Source organism: Pseudophryne corroboree, chromosome 6 (genome assembly GCF_028390025.1).
Source record: "Pseudophryne corroboree isolate aPseCor3 chromosome 6, aPseCor3.hap2, whole genome shotgun sequence".
Lineage (NCBI taxonomy): Eukaryota > Metazoa > Chordata > Amphibia > Anura > Myobatrachidae > Pseudophryne > Pseudophryne corroboree.
Window position 1 is genome coordinate 359,271,391 of NC_086449.1, and position 16,509 is coordinate 359,287,899.

Sequence of the window (16,509 nt, forward strand, 5' to 3'; positions counted from 1 at the left end):
GGAGGAGGGGCATAGAGGGAGGAGCCAGTGCACACCAGTAGTCCTAATTCTTTCTTAGAGTGCCCAGTCTCCTGCGGAGCCCGCTATTCCCATGGTCCTTACGGAGTTCCCAGCATCCACTAGGACGTCAGAGAAACCTCAGTAACTGCTGCCCAGGGCGCCCCCCCTGCGCCCTGCGAGTGCCGTTGGTGTATGTGTGGGAGCATGGGGCGCAGCACGACCGCCGCGCTGTACCTCCGTTACCGAAGTCTTCTGCCGTCACTGAAGTCTTCTTTCTTCTGAATACTCACCCGGCTTCTTTCTTCTGTGAGGGGGTTGACGGCGCGGCTCCAGGAACAAGCAGCTAGGCGAACCAAGTGATCGTACCCTCTGGAGCTAATGGTGTCCAGTAGCCTAAGAAGCAGAGCCTTTGAACTAAGTAGAAGTAGGTCTGACTTCTCTCCCCTTAGTCCCACGATGCAGGGAGCCTGTAGCCAGCAGGTCTCCCTAAAAATAAAAAACCTAACAAAAGTCTTTTCAGAGAAACTCAGGAGAGCTCCCCTAGTGTCTGTCCAGTCTCTCTGGGCACAGAATCTAACTGGAGGAGGGGCATAGAGGGAGGAGCCAGTTCACACCCATTCAAAGTCTCATAGTGTACCCATGTCTCCTGCGGATCCCGTCTATACCCCATGGTCCTTTTGGAGTCCCCAGCATACTCTAGGACGTAAGAGAAACAAGGTCGGTAAAAGGAGGACAGAGCTGACACTGCTGCCCATTCACTGACAGATCACATACACCGCATGCATAGGACTTCGATATACCCACAGACACACAGCTGTACTACTGGGTGAGTGTAGTAGGACAGGATGGGCTCACCCGGCGCTGCTGACCAAGTCAGATCCAGAAGCCACTGCTCTCTCCTTAGCAACGGATTATGCAGGTCTGCGCAGGGACACAGCTGCCACACACTACCGCGCATGCGTCATGCAGCGAGAGAGCCGCCTGGCAGGTTTACGACAGTGTAACGTGTTGGTCTCCGGTGACATGTGGTTAGGGCTATGCCGGCTGACATCTTTTAGAAGCCTCTAGCTGTACAAAGGCTTAGGATTTGACACCAACAAAATGGCTCCAACATTCTGCATCGCGGAGACATAGAGAGGAAGTTGCTGTTAAGAAGTAGCGCTGCTGCTGGCACCCACGAAGTTTTAATCTCACAAATTGTGTTGGCGTCTGACTGTTACCATAGAGAAGGGCAAGGGCGGAAGGTCAGGCGGGTGAGTAGTTTCACACAAGCCGGGCATAACAGGCTTTGAAGCGGGACGTATTTTATACAATAGATAAAACAACAACGTGCAAATATTAACCATAAGATAAATCGGGAAACGTGTATGATACACTCTGTGTTACATACAGGCAGCAGTCTATGGGGTCTATGTACCAAGCCTCGGAGGGAGATAAAGTACCAGCCAACCATCTCCCATTTTTCAAGCACAGCCTGTGACATGGCAGTTAGGCGCTGGCTGGCAGGTACTTCATCTCTCGCCATGGCTTTAGTAAATAGACTCCTATGTTCTAGTTTGCAGCCTCCAAAACTGTGTAATAGTCATCAATTACCATACAAGTAGAACACATGATGCTGCCCACACACATTTCAGTCACAAACAGTGTTCTCTGCCACTTGTGTATTGCAGTAATGCAGTCACGCAGTGTGACCTGCTACTCGCGTATAGGACGAAGGCTTTATCAGGTCCCGTTCTGCAGAACCCGCTCGTCAGGACGGAGCCAGCACATGGACTCCTCTCCAGCTGCCCACACATATGTGGCGGCGTGGCATCCACCAAACCCAACCTGAGGCGGATGACAGGACGACCGGATTTCAAGGAGAACACATACATTTGAATGTATGTGTTCACACAGTGCGGCTGTGTTCTCCTTGAAATCCGATTGTGGCACTGGTAGCGAATGTACATAGCGTTTTCGGTCCGGCTAAAATGCTATATGTGGCCCTAGAGCCACACATAGCGGCCAAGCGGGTCCAGGAGGGGTTTTTTGTGTTCACACAGATCCTGTTCTGCAGGATGCCACAGAACAGGATCCAGCCAGTGACACACAGGATTTTAATGGAACACAGTGCGGCTGTGAAGACATAAATTGAAATGTATGTGTTCTCATTGAAATCCCACTGTCCTGTCATCTGGTCCGACTGCAGCATTCTGTGGTTGGATCCCGCGGCGGCGTGACCAACGCAAATGTGTAGGCGCCCATATGCAGTCTCCTAGCGGCCAAGCGGGTCCTGCTGAACGGGACCCGCTTGGGCGCTATGTGTGGCCCTAGCTTGTGCAGTGTGACCTGCCCTAAGTAGTAATGCAGTCACGCAGTGTGAGCTGCTGCTGGTGTATTGCAATTATGTAGTCATGCAAGGTGAGTTGCTGCTTGCGTTTAGCAGTTATGCAGTCACACAGTGTGGCTTGCTGATTGTGTATAGCAGTAATGCATTCACATAGTGTGACCTGCCGCTTAAGTATAGCAGTAATGGTTGTTGCTAAATCCTAGTGGGCTAATGGACCTCTGGCTTCACAACCACGTGACATGCGCCGGCAGGGGGAGGAGCAAGGACGGTGGAATAGCACTATCACTATCCACGTAACCATCTATTGCCTTTAGTAACCAGGTGGCAAGCGGAGTGGAGCGAGCCACCATGCCTGTAGCGTGGTGAGCGAAGTGAGCAGGCAAGGGTACATTTGGGCTTCCATCTTTGGACCTTGCTCCTTCTCCTGTTGTCACGTGCATGTGACACCATGGATCCTTAAGCCTGGTAGGATTTAGACTTAACCATAGCAGTGTGATCTGCCACTCGTGTATAGCAGTATAGCAGTCACTCAGTGTGAACTGCTGTTCACTTTCAACTGTAATGCAGTTTAAATTGATTGGCTCATTAATGTTCCTGATGGTAAATCCAATTGGAAGATGTGTGTGTAAAGCCCCATACACACTAGACGAGAAAGTTAAAGATCTCGCTCAGAAGGGCCGATCTGAGCAAGATCTTTTAAAATTTCATCCAGTGTGTACACTCAATGTCATTAACGATGTGTTGCTGACGCACATTGTTAACGACGCCCTCCCTCGTCTGAACATGTACAGACGAGGGATGTCTTTGTTAACGACAGCTGCAGCATGGCCGTCGTTTCTCACGCTGCCCTCCAGACGTTGCTCCCTTCCCCGCCGTAATCTGAAAGTGTGTATGCACTTGCTGCTGCCGGGTCCCCGCCGCCACCAATGTCGGCGGGGATTGCCTAGTGTGTACTGGGCTTAAGACTATGGGCCAGATTCAGACCAGATCGCTGTTGTGCGGATTTGCACAGCCGCCAACTATCGAATGACTGCGCAGGTGCGTCGCCAAACAGCGATAGGATGGTGCGAAAATTTCGATTGCAAGACGTTCACAAGGGGATTGACGGGAAGTTTGTGGGTGGTAACTGGCTGTTTTCAGGGAGTGTGTGAAAAAACGCAGGCGTTCCCAAGCGTTGTCAGGGTGAGGGTGTGTGACGTCAGATTCGGCCCCGATCAGTCTTTCTCTAACGTCCTAGTGGATGCTGGAGACTCCGTCAGGACCATGGGGAATAGCGGGCTCCGCAGGAGACAGGGCACATCTAAAAAAGCTTTTCTCTATCGTCCTAAGTGGATGCTGGGGTTCCTGAAAGGACCATGGGGAATAGCGGCTCCGCAGGAGACAGGGCACAAAAAAGTAAAGCTTTACTAAGTCAGGTGGTGTGCACTGGCTCCTCCCCCTATGACCCTCCTCCAGACTCCAGTTAGATTTTGTGCCCGAACGAGAAGGGTGCAATCTAGGTGGCTCTCCTAAAGAGCTGCTTAGAGAAAGTTTAGTTTAGGTTTTTTTCTTTACAGTGAGTCCTGCTGGCAACAGGATCACTGCAACGTGGGACTTAGGGGGAAAGTAGTAAACTCACCTGCATGCAGAGTGGATTTGCTGCTTGGCTACTGGACACCATTAGCTCCAGAGGGATCGAACACAGGCCCAGCCGTGGAGTCCGGTCCCGGAGCCGCGCCGCCGACCCCCTTGCAGATGCTGAAGCGTGAAGAGGTCCGGAAACCGGCGGCTGAAGACTCCTCAGTCTTCATAAGGTAGCGCACAGCACTGCAGCTGTGCGCCATTTTCCTCTCAGCACACTTCACTGGGCAGTCACTGAGGGTGCAGAGCGCTGGGGGGGGGCGCTCTGAGAGGCAAATATAAACCTTATACAAGGCTAAAAATACCTCACATATAGCCCATAGGGGCTATATGGAGATATTTAACCCCTGCCTGACTGGAAAAATAGCGGGAGAAGAACCCGCCGAAAAAGGGGCGGGGCCTATCTCCTCAGCACACGGCGCCATTTTCTGTCACAGCTCCGCTGGTCAGAACGGCTCCCAGGTCTCTCCCCTGCACTGCACTACAGAAACAGGGTAAAACAGAGAGGGGGGGCACATTAATGGCTATATATATATATATATTAAAGCAGCTATAAGGGAGCACTTAATATAAGGATATCCCTTGTATATATAGCGCTTTGTGGTGTGTGCTGGCAGACTCTCCCTCTGTCTCCCCAAAAGGGCTAGTGGGTCCTGTCTTCATTAGAGCATTCCCTGTGAGTTTGCGGTGTGTGTCGGTACGTGGTGTCGACATGTATGAGGACGATATTGGTGTGGAGGCGGAGCAATTGCCAAATATGCAGATGTCACCCCCCAGGGGGTCGACACCAGAATGGATGCCTTTATTTGTGGAATTACGTGATGGTTTATCTTCCCTTAAACAGTCAGTTGAGGACATGAGGCGGCCGGACAATCAATTAATGCCTGTCCAGGCGCCTCAAACACCGTCAGGGGCTGTAAAACGCCCTTTGCCTCAGTCGGTCGACACAGACCCAGACACGGGCACTGATTCCAGTGACGACGGTAGAAATTCAAACGTATTTTCCAGTAGGGCCACACGTTATATGATTTTGGCAATGAAGGAGACGTTACATTTAGCTGATACTACAGATACCGTAAAACAGGGTATTATGTATGGTGTGAAAAAACTACAAACAGTTTTTCCTGAATCAGAAGAATTAAATGACGTGTGTGATGAAGCGTGGGTTGCTCCTGATAAAAAGTTGATAATTTCAAAAAAAGTTATTGGCATTATACCCTTTCCCGCCAGAGGTTAGGGCGCGCTGGGAAACACCCCCTAAGGTGGACAAGGCGCTCACACGCTTATCCAAACAAGTGGCGTTACCCTCTCCTGAGACGGCCGCACTTAAGGATCCATCAGATAGAAAGATGGAAGTTATTCAAAAGAATATATACACACATGCAGGTGTTATACTACGACCAGCTATAGCAACTGCCTGGATGTGCAGTGCTGGAGTAGTTTGGTCAGAATCCCTGATTGAAAATATTGATACCCTAGATAGGGACAATGTTTTACTGTCGTTAGAACAAATAAAGGATGCATTTATCTATATGCGTGATGCACAGAGGGATATTTGCACACTGGCATCTCGGGTGAGTGCTATGTCCATTTCAGCCAGAAGAGCCTTATGGACACGACAGTGGACAGGCGATGCGGATTCAAAACGTCACATGGAGGTTTTGCCGTATAAAGGGGAGGAGTTATTTGGAGTTGGTCTATCAGACTTGGTGGCCACGGCTACTGCCGGGAAATCCACTTTTTTACCTCAAGTCACTCCCCAACAGAGAAAGGCACCGACCTTTCAACCGCAGCCTTTTCGCTCCTACAAAAATAAGAGAGCAAAGGGCTTGTCGTACCTGCCACGAGGCAGAGGAAGAGGGAAGAGACACCAACAGGCAGCTCCTTCCCAGGAACAGAAGCCCTCCCCGGCTCCTGCAAAAACCTCAGCATGACGCTGGGGCCTCTCAAGCGGACTCGGGGACAGTGGGGGGCCGTCTCAAAAATTACAGCGCGCAGTGGGCTCACTCGCAGGTAGACCCCTGGATCCTGCAGATAATATCTCAGGGGTACAGGTTGGAATTAGAGACGGATCCTCCTCATCGTTTCCTGAAGTCTGCCTTACCAACCGTCTCTTCCGAAAGGGAGAGGGTGTTGGAAGCCATTCACAAGCTGTACGCTCAGCAGGTGATAGTCAAAGTACCCCTATTACAACAAGGAAAGGGGTATTATTCCACTCTATTTGTGGTACCGAAGCCGGATGGCTCGGTAAGGCCTATTCTAAATCTGAAGTCCTTGAACCTCTACATAAAAAAGTTCAAGTTCAAGATGGAGTCACTCAGAGCAGTGATAGCGAACCTGGAAGAAGGGGACTTTATGGTATCCTTGGACATCAAGGATGCGTATCTACACGTTCCGATTTACCCCGCACACCAGGGGTACCTCAGGTTCATTGTTCAAAACTGTCACTATCAGTTTCAGACGCTGCCGTTCGGATTGTCCACGGCGCCTCGGGTCTTTACCAAGGTAATGGCCGAGATGATGATTCTTCTTCGAAGAAAAGGCGTATTAGTTATCCCATACTTGGACGATCTCCTAATAAGGGCAAGGTCCAGAGAACAGCTGGAGACAGCTTTAGCACTATCTCAAGAGGTGCTAAGACAACACGGGTGGATTCTGAATATTCCAAAATCCCATTTAATCCCGACAACTCGTCTGCTGTTCCTAGGAATGATTCTGGACACGGTTCAGAAAAAGGTTTTCCTTCCAGAGGAAAAAGCCAAGGAGTTATCCGATCTGGTCAGGAACCTCCTAAAACCAGGAAAAGTGTCAGTACATCAATGCACAAGAGTCCTGGGAAAAATGGTGGCTTCTTACGAAGCAATTCCATTCGGCAGATTCCATGCAAGAATATTCCAAAGGGATCTGTTGGACAAATGGTCAGGGTCGCATCTGCAGATGCACCTGCGAATAACCCTGTCACCAAAGACAAGGGTGTCACTTCTGTGGTGGTTGCAGAAGGCTCACCTATTAGAAGGCCGCAGATTCGGCATTCAGGATTGGATCCTGGTGACCACGGACGCCAGCCTGAGAGGCTGGGGAGCAGTCACACAAGGAAGAAACTTCCAGGGAGTATGGACGAGTCTGGAAAAGTCTCTTCACATAAACATTCTGGAACTAAGAGCAATCTACAATGCTCTAAGCCAGGCGGAACTTCTCCTGCAAGGAAAGCCGGTGTTGATTCAGTCGGACAACATCACGGCGGTCGCCCATGTAAACAGGCAGGGCGGCACAAGAAGCAGGAGTGCAATGGCAGAAGCTGCCAAGATTCTTCGCTGGGCGGAGAATCACGTGATAGCACTGTCAGCAGTGTTCATCCCGGGCGTGGACAACTGGGAAGCAGACTTCCTCAGCAGACACGATCTTCATCCGGGAGAGTGGGGTCTACATCCAGAAGTCTTCAACATGTTAATAGACCGTTGGGAAAGACCAATTGTAGACATGATGGCGTCTCGCCTCAACAAGAAACTGGACAAATATTGCGCCAGGTCAAGAGATCCACAGGCAATAGCTGTGGACGCACTGGTAACTCCTTGGGTGTACCAGTCAGTGTATGTGTTTCCTCCTCTGCCGCTCATACCAAAGGTATTGAAGATCATACGGCAAAGAAGAGTAAGAACAATACTAGTGGTTCCGGATTGGCCGAGAAGGACTTGGTATCCGGAACTTCAAGAGATGCTCACGGACGAACCGTGGCCTCTACCTCTGAGAAGGGACCTGCTACAGCAGGGTCCCTGTCTTTTTCAAGACTTACCGCGGCTGCGTTTGACGGCATGGCGGTTGAACGCCAGATCCTAAAAGGGAAAGGCATTCCAGAAGAAGTCATTCCTACCTTGATTAAGGCACGGAAGGAAGTCACCGTGAAACATTATCACCGCATTTGGCGAAAATATGTAGCGTGGTGCGAGGATCGGAGAGTTCCGACGGAGGAATTCCAACTGGGTCGTTTCCTACATTTCCTGCAATCAGGATTATCTATGGGTCTCAAATTGGGATCCATTAAGGTTCAAATTTCGGCCCTGTCAATATTCTTCCAAAAAGAATTGGCCTCTGTCCCTGAGGTCCAGACTTTTGTCAAGGGAGTACTGCATATACAGCCTCCTGTGGTGCCTCCGGTGGCACCGTGGGATCTAAATGTAGTTTTAGATTTCCTCAAATCCCATTGGTTTGAACCATTGAAAAAGGTGGATTTGAAATATCTCACATTGAAAGTGACTATGTTACTAGCCCTGGCCTCTGCCAGGAGAGTATCTGAATTGGCGGCTTTATCTTATAAAAGTCCTTATCTAATCTTCCATTCGGATAGGGCAGAACTGCGGACTCGTCCGCATTTTCTCCCTAAAGTGGTATCAGCATTTCATCTGAACCAACCTATTGTGGTGCCTGCGGCCACTAGCGACTTGGAGGACTCCAAGTTGTTGGACGTTGTCAGAGCCTTAAAAATATACATTGCAAGGACGGCTGGAGTCAGAAAATCTGACTCGCTGTTTATATTGTATGCACCCAACAAGTTGGGCGCACCTGCTTCTAAGCAGTCGATTGCTCGTTGGATTTGTAACACAATTCAACTTGCACATTCTGTGGCAGGCCTGCCACAGCCTAAAACTGTAAAAGCCCACTCCACAAGGAAGGTGGGCTCATCTTGGGCGGCTGCCCGAGGGGTCTCGGCATTACAACTCTGCCGAGCAGCTACGTGGTCGGGGGAGAACACGTTTGTAAAATTTTACAAATTTGATACCCTGGCAAAGGAGGACCTGGAGTTCTCTCATTCGGTGCTGCAGAGTCGTCCGCACTCTCCCGCCCGTTTGGGAGCTTTGGTATAATCCCCATGGTCCTTTCAGGAACCCCAGCATCCACTTAGGACGATAGAGAAAATAAGAATTTACTTACCGATAATTCTATTTCTCGGAGTCCGTAGTGGATGCTGGGCGCCCATCCCAAGTGCGGATTATCTGCAATACTTGTACATAGTTATTGTTAACTAATTCGGGTTATTGTTAAGGAGCCATCTTTAAGAGGCCCTTTCTGTTGTCATACTGTTAACTGGGTTTAGATCACAAGTTGTACGGTGTGATTGGTGTGGCTGGTATGAGTCTTACCCGGGATTCAAAATGCCTCCCTTATTGTGTATGCTCGTCCGGGCACAGTACCTAACTGGAGTCTGGAGGAGGGTCATAGGGGGAGGAGCCAGTGCACACCACCTGACTTAGTAAAGCTTTACTTTTTTGTGCCCTGTCTCCTGCGGAGCCGCTATTCCCCATGGTCCTTTCAGGAACCCCAGCATCCACTACGGACTCCGAGAAATAGAATTATCGGTAAGTAAATTCTTATTTTAGGTCACATGGTGCGTACTGGCTCCTCCCCCTATGACCCTCCTCCAAGCCTCAGTTAGGTTTTTGTGCCCGTCCGAGAGGGTGCAATCTAGGTGGCTCTCCTAAAGAGCTGTTTAGAAAAGTTTTTTTTTAGGTTTCAATTTCAGTGATTCCTGCTGGCAACAGGATCACTGCATCGTGGGACTTAGGGGAGAGATTTCCAACTCACCTGCGTGCAGGATGGATTGGAGTCTTAGGCTACTGGACACTTAGCTCCAGAGGGAGTCGGAACACAGGTCAGCCTGGGGTTCGTCCCGGAGCCGCGCCGCCGATCCCCCTTACAGACGCTGAAGAGACGGCAGAACGGAGGTCCGGAAAACAGGCGGCAGAAGACTTCACAGTCTTCATGAAGGTAGCGCACAGCACTGCAGCTGTGCGCCATTGTTGTCACACGGCTCACTGACTCAGTCACGGAGGGTGCAGGGCGCTGCTGGGGGCGCCCTGGGCAGCAATATAATTACCTTTAGTGGCAAAATAAATACATCACATATACCCATTAAGGCTATATGTATGTATTTTAACCCAGGCCAGTTTCTTAAAAACCGGGAGAAAAAGCCCGCCGAAAAAGGGGCGGAGCTTATTCTCCTCAGCACTCAGCGCCATTTTCCTGCTCAGCTCCGCTGGTGAGGAAGGCTCCCAGGACTCTCCCCTGCACTGCACTACAGAAACAGGGTAACAAAGAGAAGGGGGGCATAAATTGGCGATATTTATATATTAAGAGCGCATATATAGTAAACAACACCTTCTAGGGTTGTTTATATACATTTATAGCGCTTTTGGTGTGTGCTGGCAAACTCTCCCTCTGTCTCCCCAAAGGGCTAAGGGGTCCTGTCTTCGATTAGAGCATTCCCTGTGTGGCTGCTGTGTGTCGGTACGGTGTGTCGACATGTATGAGGACGATGTTGGTGTGGAGGCAGAGCAATTGCCGATGATGGTAATGTCACCCCCTAGGGAGTCGACACCGGAATGGATGGCTTTAGTTATGGAATTACGTGATAATGTCAGCACACTACAAAAGTCAGTTGACGAAATAAGACGCCCGGCAAACCAGTTAGTACCGGTTCAGGCGTCTCAGACACCGTCAGGGGCTGTAAAACGTCCTTTACCTCAGTCAGTCGACACGGGTACCGACACAGATGAATCTAGTGTCGACGGTGAAGAAACAAACGTATTTTCCAATAGGGCCACACGTTATATGATCACGGCAATGAAGGAGGCGTTGCAGATCTCTGATACTGCTGGTACCTCAAAAAGGGGTATTATGTGGGGGGTGAAAAAACTACCTGTATTTTTCCCAGAATCAGAGGAATTGAATGATGTGTGTGATGAAGCGTGGGTTACCCCCGATAGAAAATTGCTAATTTCAAAGAAGTTATTGGCATTATACCCTTTCCCACCAGAGGTTAGGGCGCGCTGGGAAACACCCCCTAGGGTGGATAAGGCGCTCACACGTTTATCAAAGCAAGTGGCGTTGCCGTCTCCTGATACGGCCGCCCTCAAGGATCCAGCAGATAGGAGGCTGGAAACTACACTGAAGAGTATATACACACATACTGGTGTTATACTGCGACCGGCAATAGCCTCAGCCTGGATGTGCAGTGCTGGGGTAGTGTGGTTGGATTCTCTGACTGAAAATATTGAGACCTTGGATAGGGACAGTATTTTATTGACTCTAGAGCAATTAAAGGATGCTTTTCTTTATATGCGAGATGCTCAGAGGGATGTTTGTACTCTAGCATCAAGAGTAAGCGCGATGTCCATATCTGCCAGAAGAAGTTTATGGACGCGACAGTGGTCAGGTGATGCGGATTCCAAGAGGCATATGGAAGTATTGCCATATAAAGGAGAGGAATTGTTTGGGGTCGGTCTTTCGGACCTGGTGACCACGGCAACTGCCGGCAAATCCACCTTTTTACCTCAGACCCCTTCACAACAGAAAAAGACACCGTCTTTTCAGCCGCAGTCCTTTCGCTCCTATAAAAAGCGACCAAAAGGACAGTCTTATCTGCCGAGAGGCAGAGGAAAGGGTAAGAAAGGGCAGCACGCAGCCCCTGCCCAGGAACAGAAGCCCGCCCCGGCTTCTACAAAGCCATCAGCATGACGCTGGGGCTTTACAAGCGGACTCAGGAACGGTGGGGGGTCGACTCAAGATTTTCAGCAATCAATGGGCTCACTCACAAGTGGACCCGTGGGTCCTGCAGATAATATCTCAGGGTTACATGCTGGAGTTCGAAAGGTTTCCCCCTCGCCGGTTCCTAAAGTCTGCTTTACCAACGTCTCCCTCAGAAAGGACGTCGGTTTTGGAAGCCATTCACAAGCTGTATTCTCAGCAGGTGATAGTCAAGGTACCCCTCCTACAACAGGGAAAGGGGTATTATTCCACTCTATTTGTGGTACCGAAACCGGACGGTTCGGTAAGGCCTATTCTAAATCTGAAATCCTTGAACCTGTACATACAGAAATTCAAGTTCAAGATGGAGTCACTCAGGGCAGTGATAGCGAATCTGGAAGAAGGAGACTTCATGGTGTCCTTGGACATGAAAGATGCTTATCTTCATGTCCCGATTTACCCCTCACACCAAGGGTATCTCAGGTTCGTGATACAAGACTGTCATTATCAGTTTCAAACGCTGCCGTTTGGTTTGTCCACGGCCCCTCGGGTCTTTACCAAGGTAATGACCGAAATGATGGTTCTTCTACGAAGAAAAGGCGTATTAATTATCCCTTACTTGGACGATCTCCTGATAAGGGCAAAGTCCAGAGAACAGCTGGAAGTCGGTGTGGCGCTAACACAAGTAGTGCTTCAGCAACACGGGTGGATTCTAAATCTTCCAAAATCTCAATTGACCCCGACAACGCATCTGCTGTTCCTGGGTATGATTCTGGACACGGTTCAGAAAAAGGTATTTCTCCCGGAAGAGAAAGCAAGGGAGTTATCCGAACTTGTCAGGAACCTCCTAAAACCAGGAACTGTGTCAGTACATCAATGCACAAGAGTCCTGGGAAAGATGGTGGCTTCGTACGAAGCGATTCCATTCGGCAGATTCCATGCACGGACATTTCAGTGGGATCTGCTGGACAAATGGTCCGGATCGCATCTGCACATGCATCAGCGGATAACACTGTCACCGAGAACAAGGTTGTCTCTCCTGTGGTGGTTGCAGACTGCCCATCTGCTAGTGGGCCGCAGATTCGGCATACAGGACTGGGTCCTGGTGACTACGGATGCCAGCCTACGAGGTTGGGGAGCAGTCACAAAGGGAAGAAACTTCCAGGGCGTGTGGTCAAACCTGGAGACGTCTCTTCACATAAATATACTGGAGCTGAGAGCGATCTACAATGCTCTAAGTCTGGCAAAACCGCTGCTTCAGGGTCAGCCGGTGTTGATCCAGTCCGACAACATCACGGCAGTCGCCCACGTAAACCGACAAGGCGGCACGAGAAGCAGGAGTGCAATGGCAGAAGCTGCAAGGATTCTGCGCTGGGCGGAGAATCATGTCATAGCACTGTCAGCAGTGTTCATCCCGGGAGTGGACAACTGGGAAGCAGATTTCCTCAGCAGACACGACCTTCACCCGGGAGAGTGGGGACTTCATCCAGAAGTTTTCCACATGATTGTGAACCGTTGGGAAAAACCAAAGGTGGACATGATGGCGTCTCGCCTCAACAAAAAATTGGACAGGTATTGCGCCAGGTCAAGAGACCCTCAGGCAATAGCTGTGGACGCTCTGGTAACACCGTGGGTGTACCAGTCAGTGTATGTGTTCCCTCCTCTGCCTCTCATACCAAAGGTACTGAGAATTATACGGAAAAGAGGAGTGAGAACAATACTGGTGGCTCCGGACTGGCCAAGAAGAACTTGGTATCCGGAACTTCAAGAGATGCTCACGGAGGATCCGTGGCCTCTACCTCTAAGAAGGGATCTGCTTCAGCAGGGACCTTGTATGTTCCAAGACTTACCGCGTCTGCGTTTGACGGCATGGCGGTTGAACGCCGGATTCTAAAAGAAAAGGGCATTCCAGAGGAAGTTATTCCTACCTTGATTAAGGCTAGAAAGGAAGTGACTGTACAACATTATCACCGCATTTGGCGAAAATATGTTGCGTGGTGTGAGGCCAAGAAGGCTCCAACGGAAGAATTTCAATTGGGTCGATTCTTACATTTCCTGCAAGCAGGATTGTCTATGGGCCTAAAATTGGGGTCCATTAAAGTTCAAATTTCGGCCTTATCAATTTTCTTCCAGAAGGAATTGGCGTCAGTGCCTGAAGTACAAACTTTTGTAAAAGGTGTACTACATATACAACCCCCAATAGTGCCTCCAGTGGCACCGTGGGATTTGAACGTGGTTCTAAATTTTCTCAAATCTCATTGGTTTGAGCCGTTAAAATCGGTAGAATTAAAATACCTTACATGGAAGGTAACCATGCTGTTGGCCCTGGCTTCTGCCAGGAGAGTTTCAGAGTTGGCAGCTTTGTCATACAAGAGCCCATATCTGATATTCCATTCGGACAGGGCAGAATTGAGGACACGTCCTCAATTTCTCCCTAAGGTGGTTTCGGCATTTCACTTGAACCAGCCTATTGTGGTGCCTGCGGCTACTAGCGACTTGGAGGACTCCAAGTTACTGGACGTTGTCAGAGCATTAAAAATATATATTTCAAGGACAGCTGGAGTCAGAAAAACTGACTCGTTGTTTACATTGTATGCACCCAACAAGATGGGTGCTCCTGCGTCTAAACAGACGATTGCACGTTGGATCTGTAGCACAATCCAACTTGCACATTCTGTGGCAGGCGTGCCACAGCCTAAATCTGTAAAGGCCCACTCCACAAGGAAGGTGGGCTCATCTTGGGCGGCTGCCCGAGGGGTCTCGGCATTACAACTTTGCCGAGCAGCTACGTGGTCAGGGGAGAACACGTTTGTAAAATTTTACAAATTTGATACTCTGGCTAAAGAGGACCTGGAGTTTTCTCATTCGGTGCTGCAGAGTCATCCGCACTCTCCCGCCCGTTTGGGAGCTTTGGTATAATCCCCATGGTCCTGACGGAGTCCCCAGCATCCACTAGGACGTTAGAGAAAATAAGAATTTACTTACCGATAATTCTATTTCTCATAGTCCGTAGTGGATGCTGGGCGCCCATCCCAAGTGCGGATTGTCTGCAATGCTTGTACATAGTTATTGTTACAAAATCGGGTTATTACTGTTGTTGTGAGCCATCTTTTCAGAGGCTACTTCGTTTTGTTATCATACTGTTAACTGGGTTCAGATCACAAGTTGTACGGTGTGATTGGTGTGGCTGGTATGAGTCTTACCCGGGATTCAAGATCCTTCCTTATTGTGTACGCTCGTCCGGGCACAGTACCTAACTGAGGCTTGGAGGAGGGTCATAGGGGGAGGAGCCAGTACGCACCATGTGACCTAAAAGCTTTTTTAGATGTGCCCTGTCTCCTGCGGAGCCCGCTATTCCCCATGGTCCTGACGGAGTCCCCAGCATCCACTACGGACTATGAGAAATAGAATTATCGGTAAGTAAATTCTTATTTTTTGTATCGCACTGTAGGAATAAGTCCTGGGCTAAGCACAGACGGAAAAATCATTAGATGGTGAGCGAGTTGCGAACAGATTCGCAGCTGTCTGGCAGAATTTTTGCATGGCGTACACATGTATTCGCACGCTTGCACGGGGCGGGTTTTCACTCTCTCTGGGCGGCGACTATCTGATCGCAGACCTCTGCAAATTTGCAGCACAGCAATCAGGTCTGAATTAGGCCATATAGCCACACTGTCTGCCCAAGGTGAAGTGGAAAGAGATACCTCTTCCTGTGGTCTTGCTGTATTAACACACGTGTGCTTTTAAAGTGAATTATGACAGGTGTAATCATGCCAGACAATTTTTACTCAACTCATGATAGTTTGTTAAATGAAATGGTTAGTACTGTGTGACAAGAACACTGGGATAGTGTTTGAGGGCAGGTATATTTGTCCCAGGTTCTTGTCTTACATGTTTTAGAAAATGTTAACTTCTAGGAAAAATGCTTTTTGTTTTGTCTGAACCTTTTCAGTTTGCTGTAAAAGCTGGGTAAAGGCTCTGAGAGAGAGATAAGGCGAGTTCTAGACATTGGGCCCAGTTCGGGTCTTTGGCCTCACAGAGGGCTAATCAGGGTTTCAGCTGTGTAAGAGTGATATAGTGCTTCTAACCTGATTAGTATGGGCAGACTGCCTGGGAAGGCTGCAGGATCTGTGTGTGAGAGACACGCTTTCTGATGCAAGTAAGCTATACAGTATGTACTGAAGAACTCTGTGTTTTGTTTAGTGACAGTTAGGAACATCTTATGTTTAGTTAGTGCCGGACAGGCAAGGTATTTTTATTTTGGGGTTTGTTTTATTTTCTGTTTCAATAAAACTGGCCGGGGTCAGTTGTACCAGAAACTGGACTTGTGTTGTTCCTCAGCTGCTGCGTGCTGCCATATTCCCCAGGAAAAGGCACCTTGCACCCCTACAGTGTTACAACTTGGTGGAGAATGCGAGCATGCTGTTCTGCGCATAAGTGAAAGCAGCAGCTTTGTGAGGCCTGCAGAAAACGGTGGTTTATGCAGATACAGCCCAGTGTGAAGTTACTGAGACTCACCCCTGAGGGTTTGATATATGTCCTGGGTGAAAGCAGCTGCAAAGCCACCTGAAAAATCTGTTGACATGGAGGATCTGCTTAAAGCCTTGCTGCAAGCTACAGCGGCTCAGCAGGAGGCCAACCGACAGCAGCAGGTGGCAATGGAGGAAAATTGGAGACTACAGCGTCAGGATAGAGAGGCCTTAGCAGAAGTGGTGCAGAGACTTGCAGCTCGGGTTGGAGATGTGGCCGTCAGTGCTCCAACCAGCTCTAGTTCTATACGAGCCAGTCACTTCCTGCAGAAAATGACAGAGGCTGATGATGTGGAGGCCTATCTGACCACGTTTGAAAGGACTGCCGAGCGTGAGAACTGGCCGAAAGCACAGTGGGCCAGTCTGCTGGCACCTTTCCTGTCAGGTGAGCCCCAAAAAGCTTACTTTGATTTAAGCCCTGCTGAGGCTCGGGACTATGATAAACTAAAGACTGAGATCCTGACCCGCCTGGGAGTCACGCTGTCAGTACGAGCGCAACGGGTGCACCGT

General features: G+C 49.5%; 2 protein-coding genes across 6 annotated transcripts in view; one reads left to right on the forward strand and one right to left on the reverse strand.

Annotated features, from left to right (window-relative positions):
- Positions 1-964, reverse strand: part of RABL2B (RAB, member of RAS oncogene family like 2B) — a 148,463-nt gene extending 147,499 nt beyond the window's left edge. The window contains exon 1 of one of the 3 annotated variants that reach the window (XM_063926636.1): positions 856-964. The gene's annotated coding sequence lies outside the window, so the exon portion shown is untranslated. Of the gene's footprint in view, positions 1-804 lie in introns of all 3 variants that reach the window. The other 2 variants (XM_063926637.1, XM_063926638.1) reach the window with 2 other exon arrangements.
- NME6 (NME/NM23 nucleoside diphosphate kinase 6) overlaps positions 695-16,509 on the forward strand; it is a 120,525-nt gene continuing 104,710 nt past the window's right edge. Inside the window, exon 1 of one of the 3 annotated variants that reach the window (XM_063926641.1) lies at positions 695-717. Coding sequence is in view for 1 of the 3 variants with exons in the window: in XM_063926639.1 (XP_063782709.1) it covers positions 780-826 (47 nt within the window). In the remaining 2 variants the exon portion in view is untranslated. Of the gene's footprint in view, positions 718-764; positions 827-972; positions 1,254-16,509 lie in introns of those variants that run through there. The other 2 variants (XM_063926639.1, XM_063926640.1) reach the window with 2 other exon arrangements.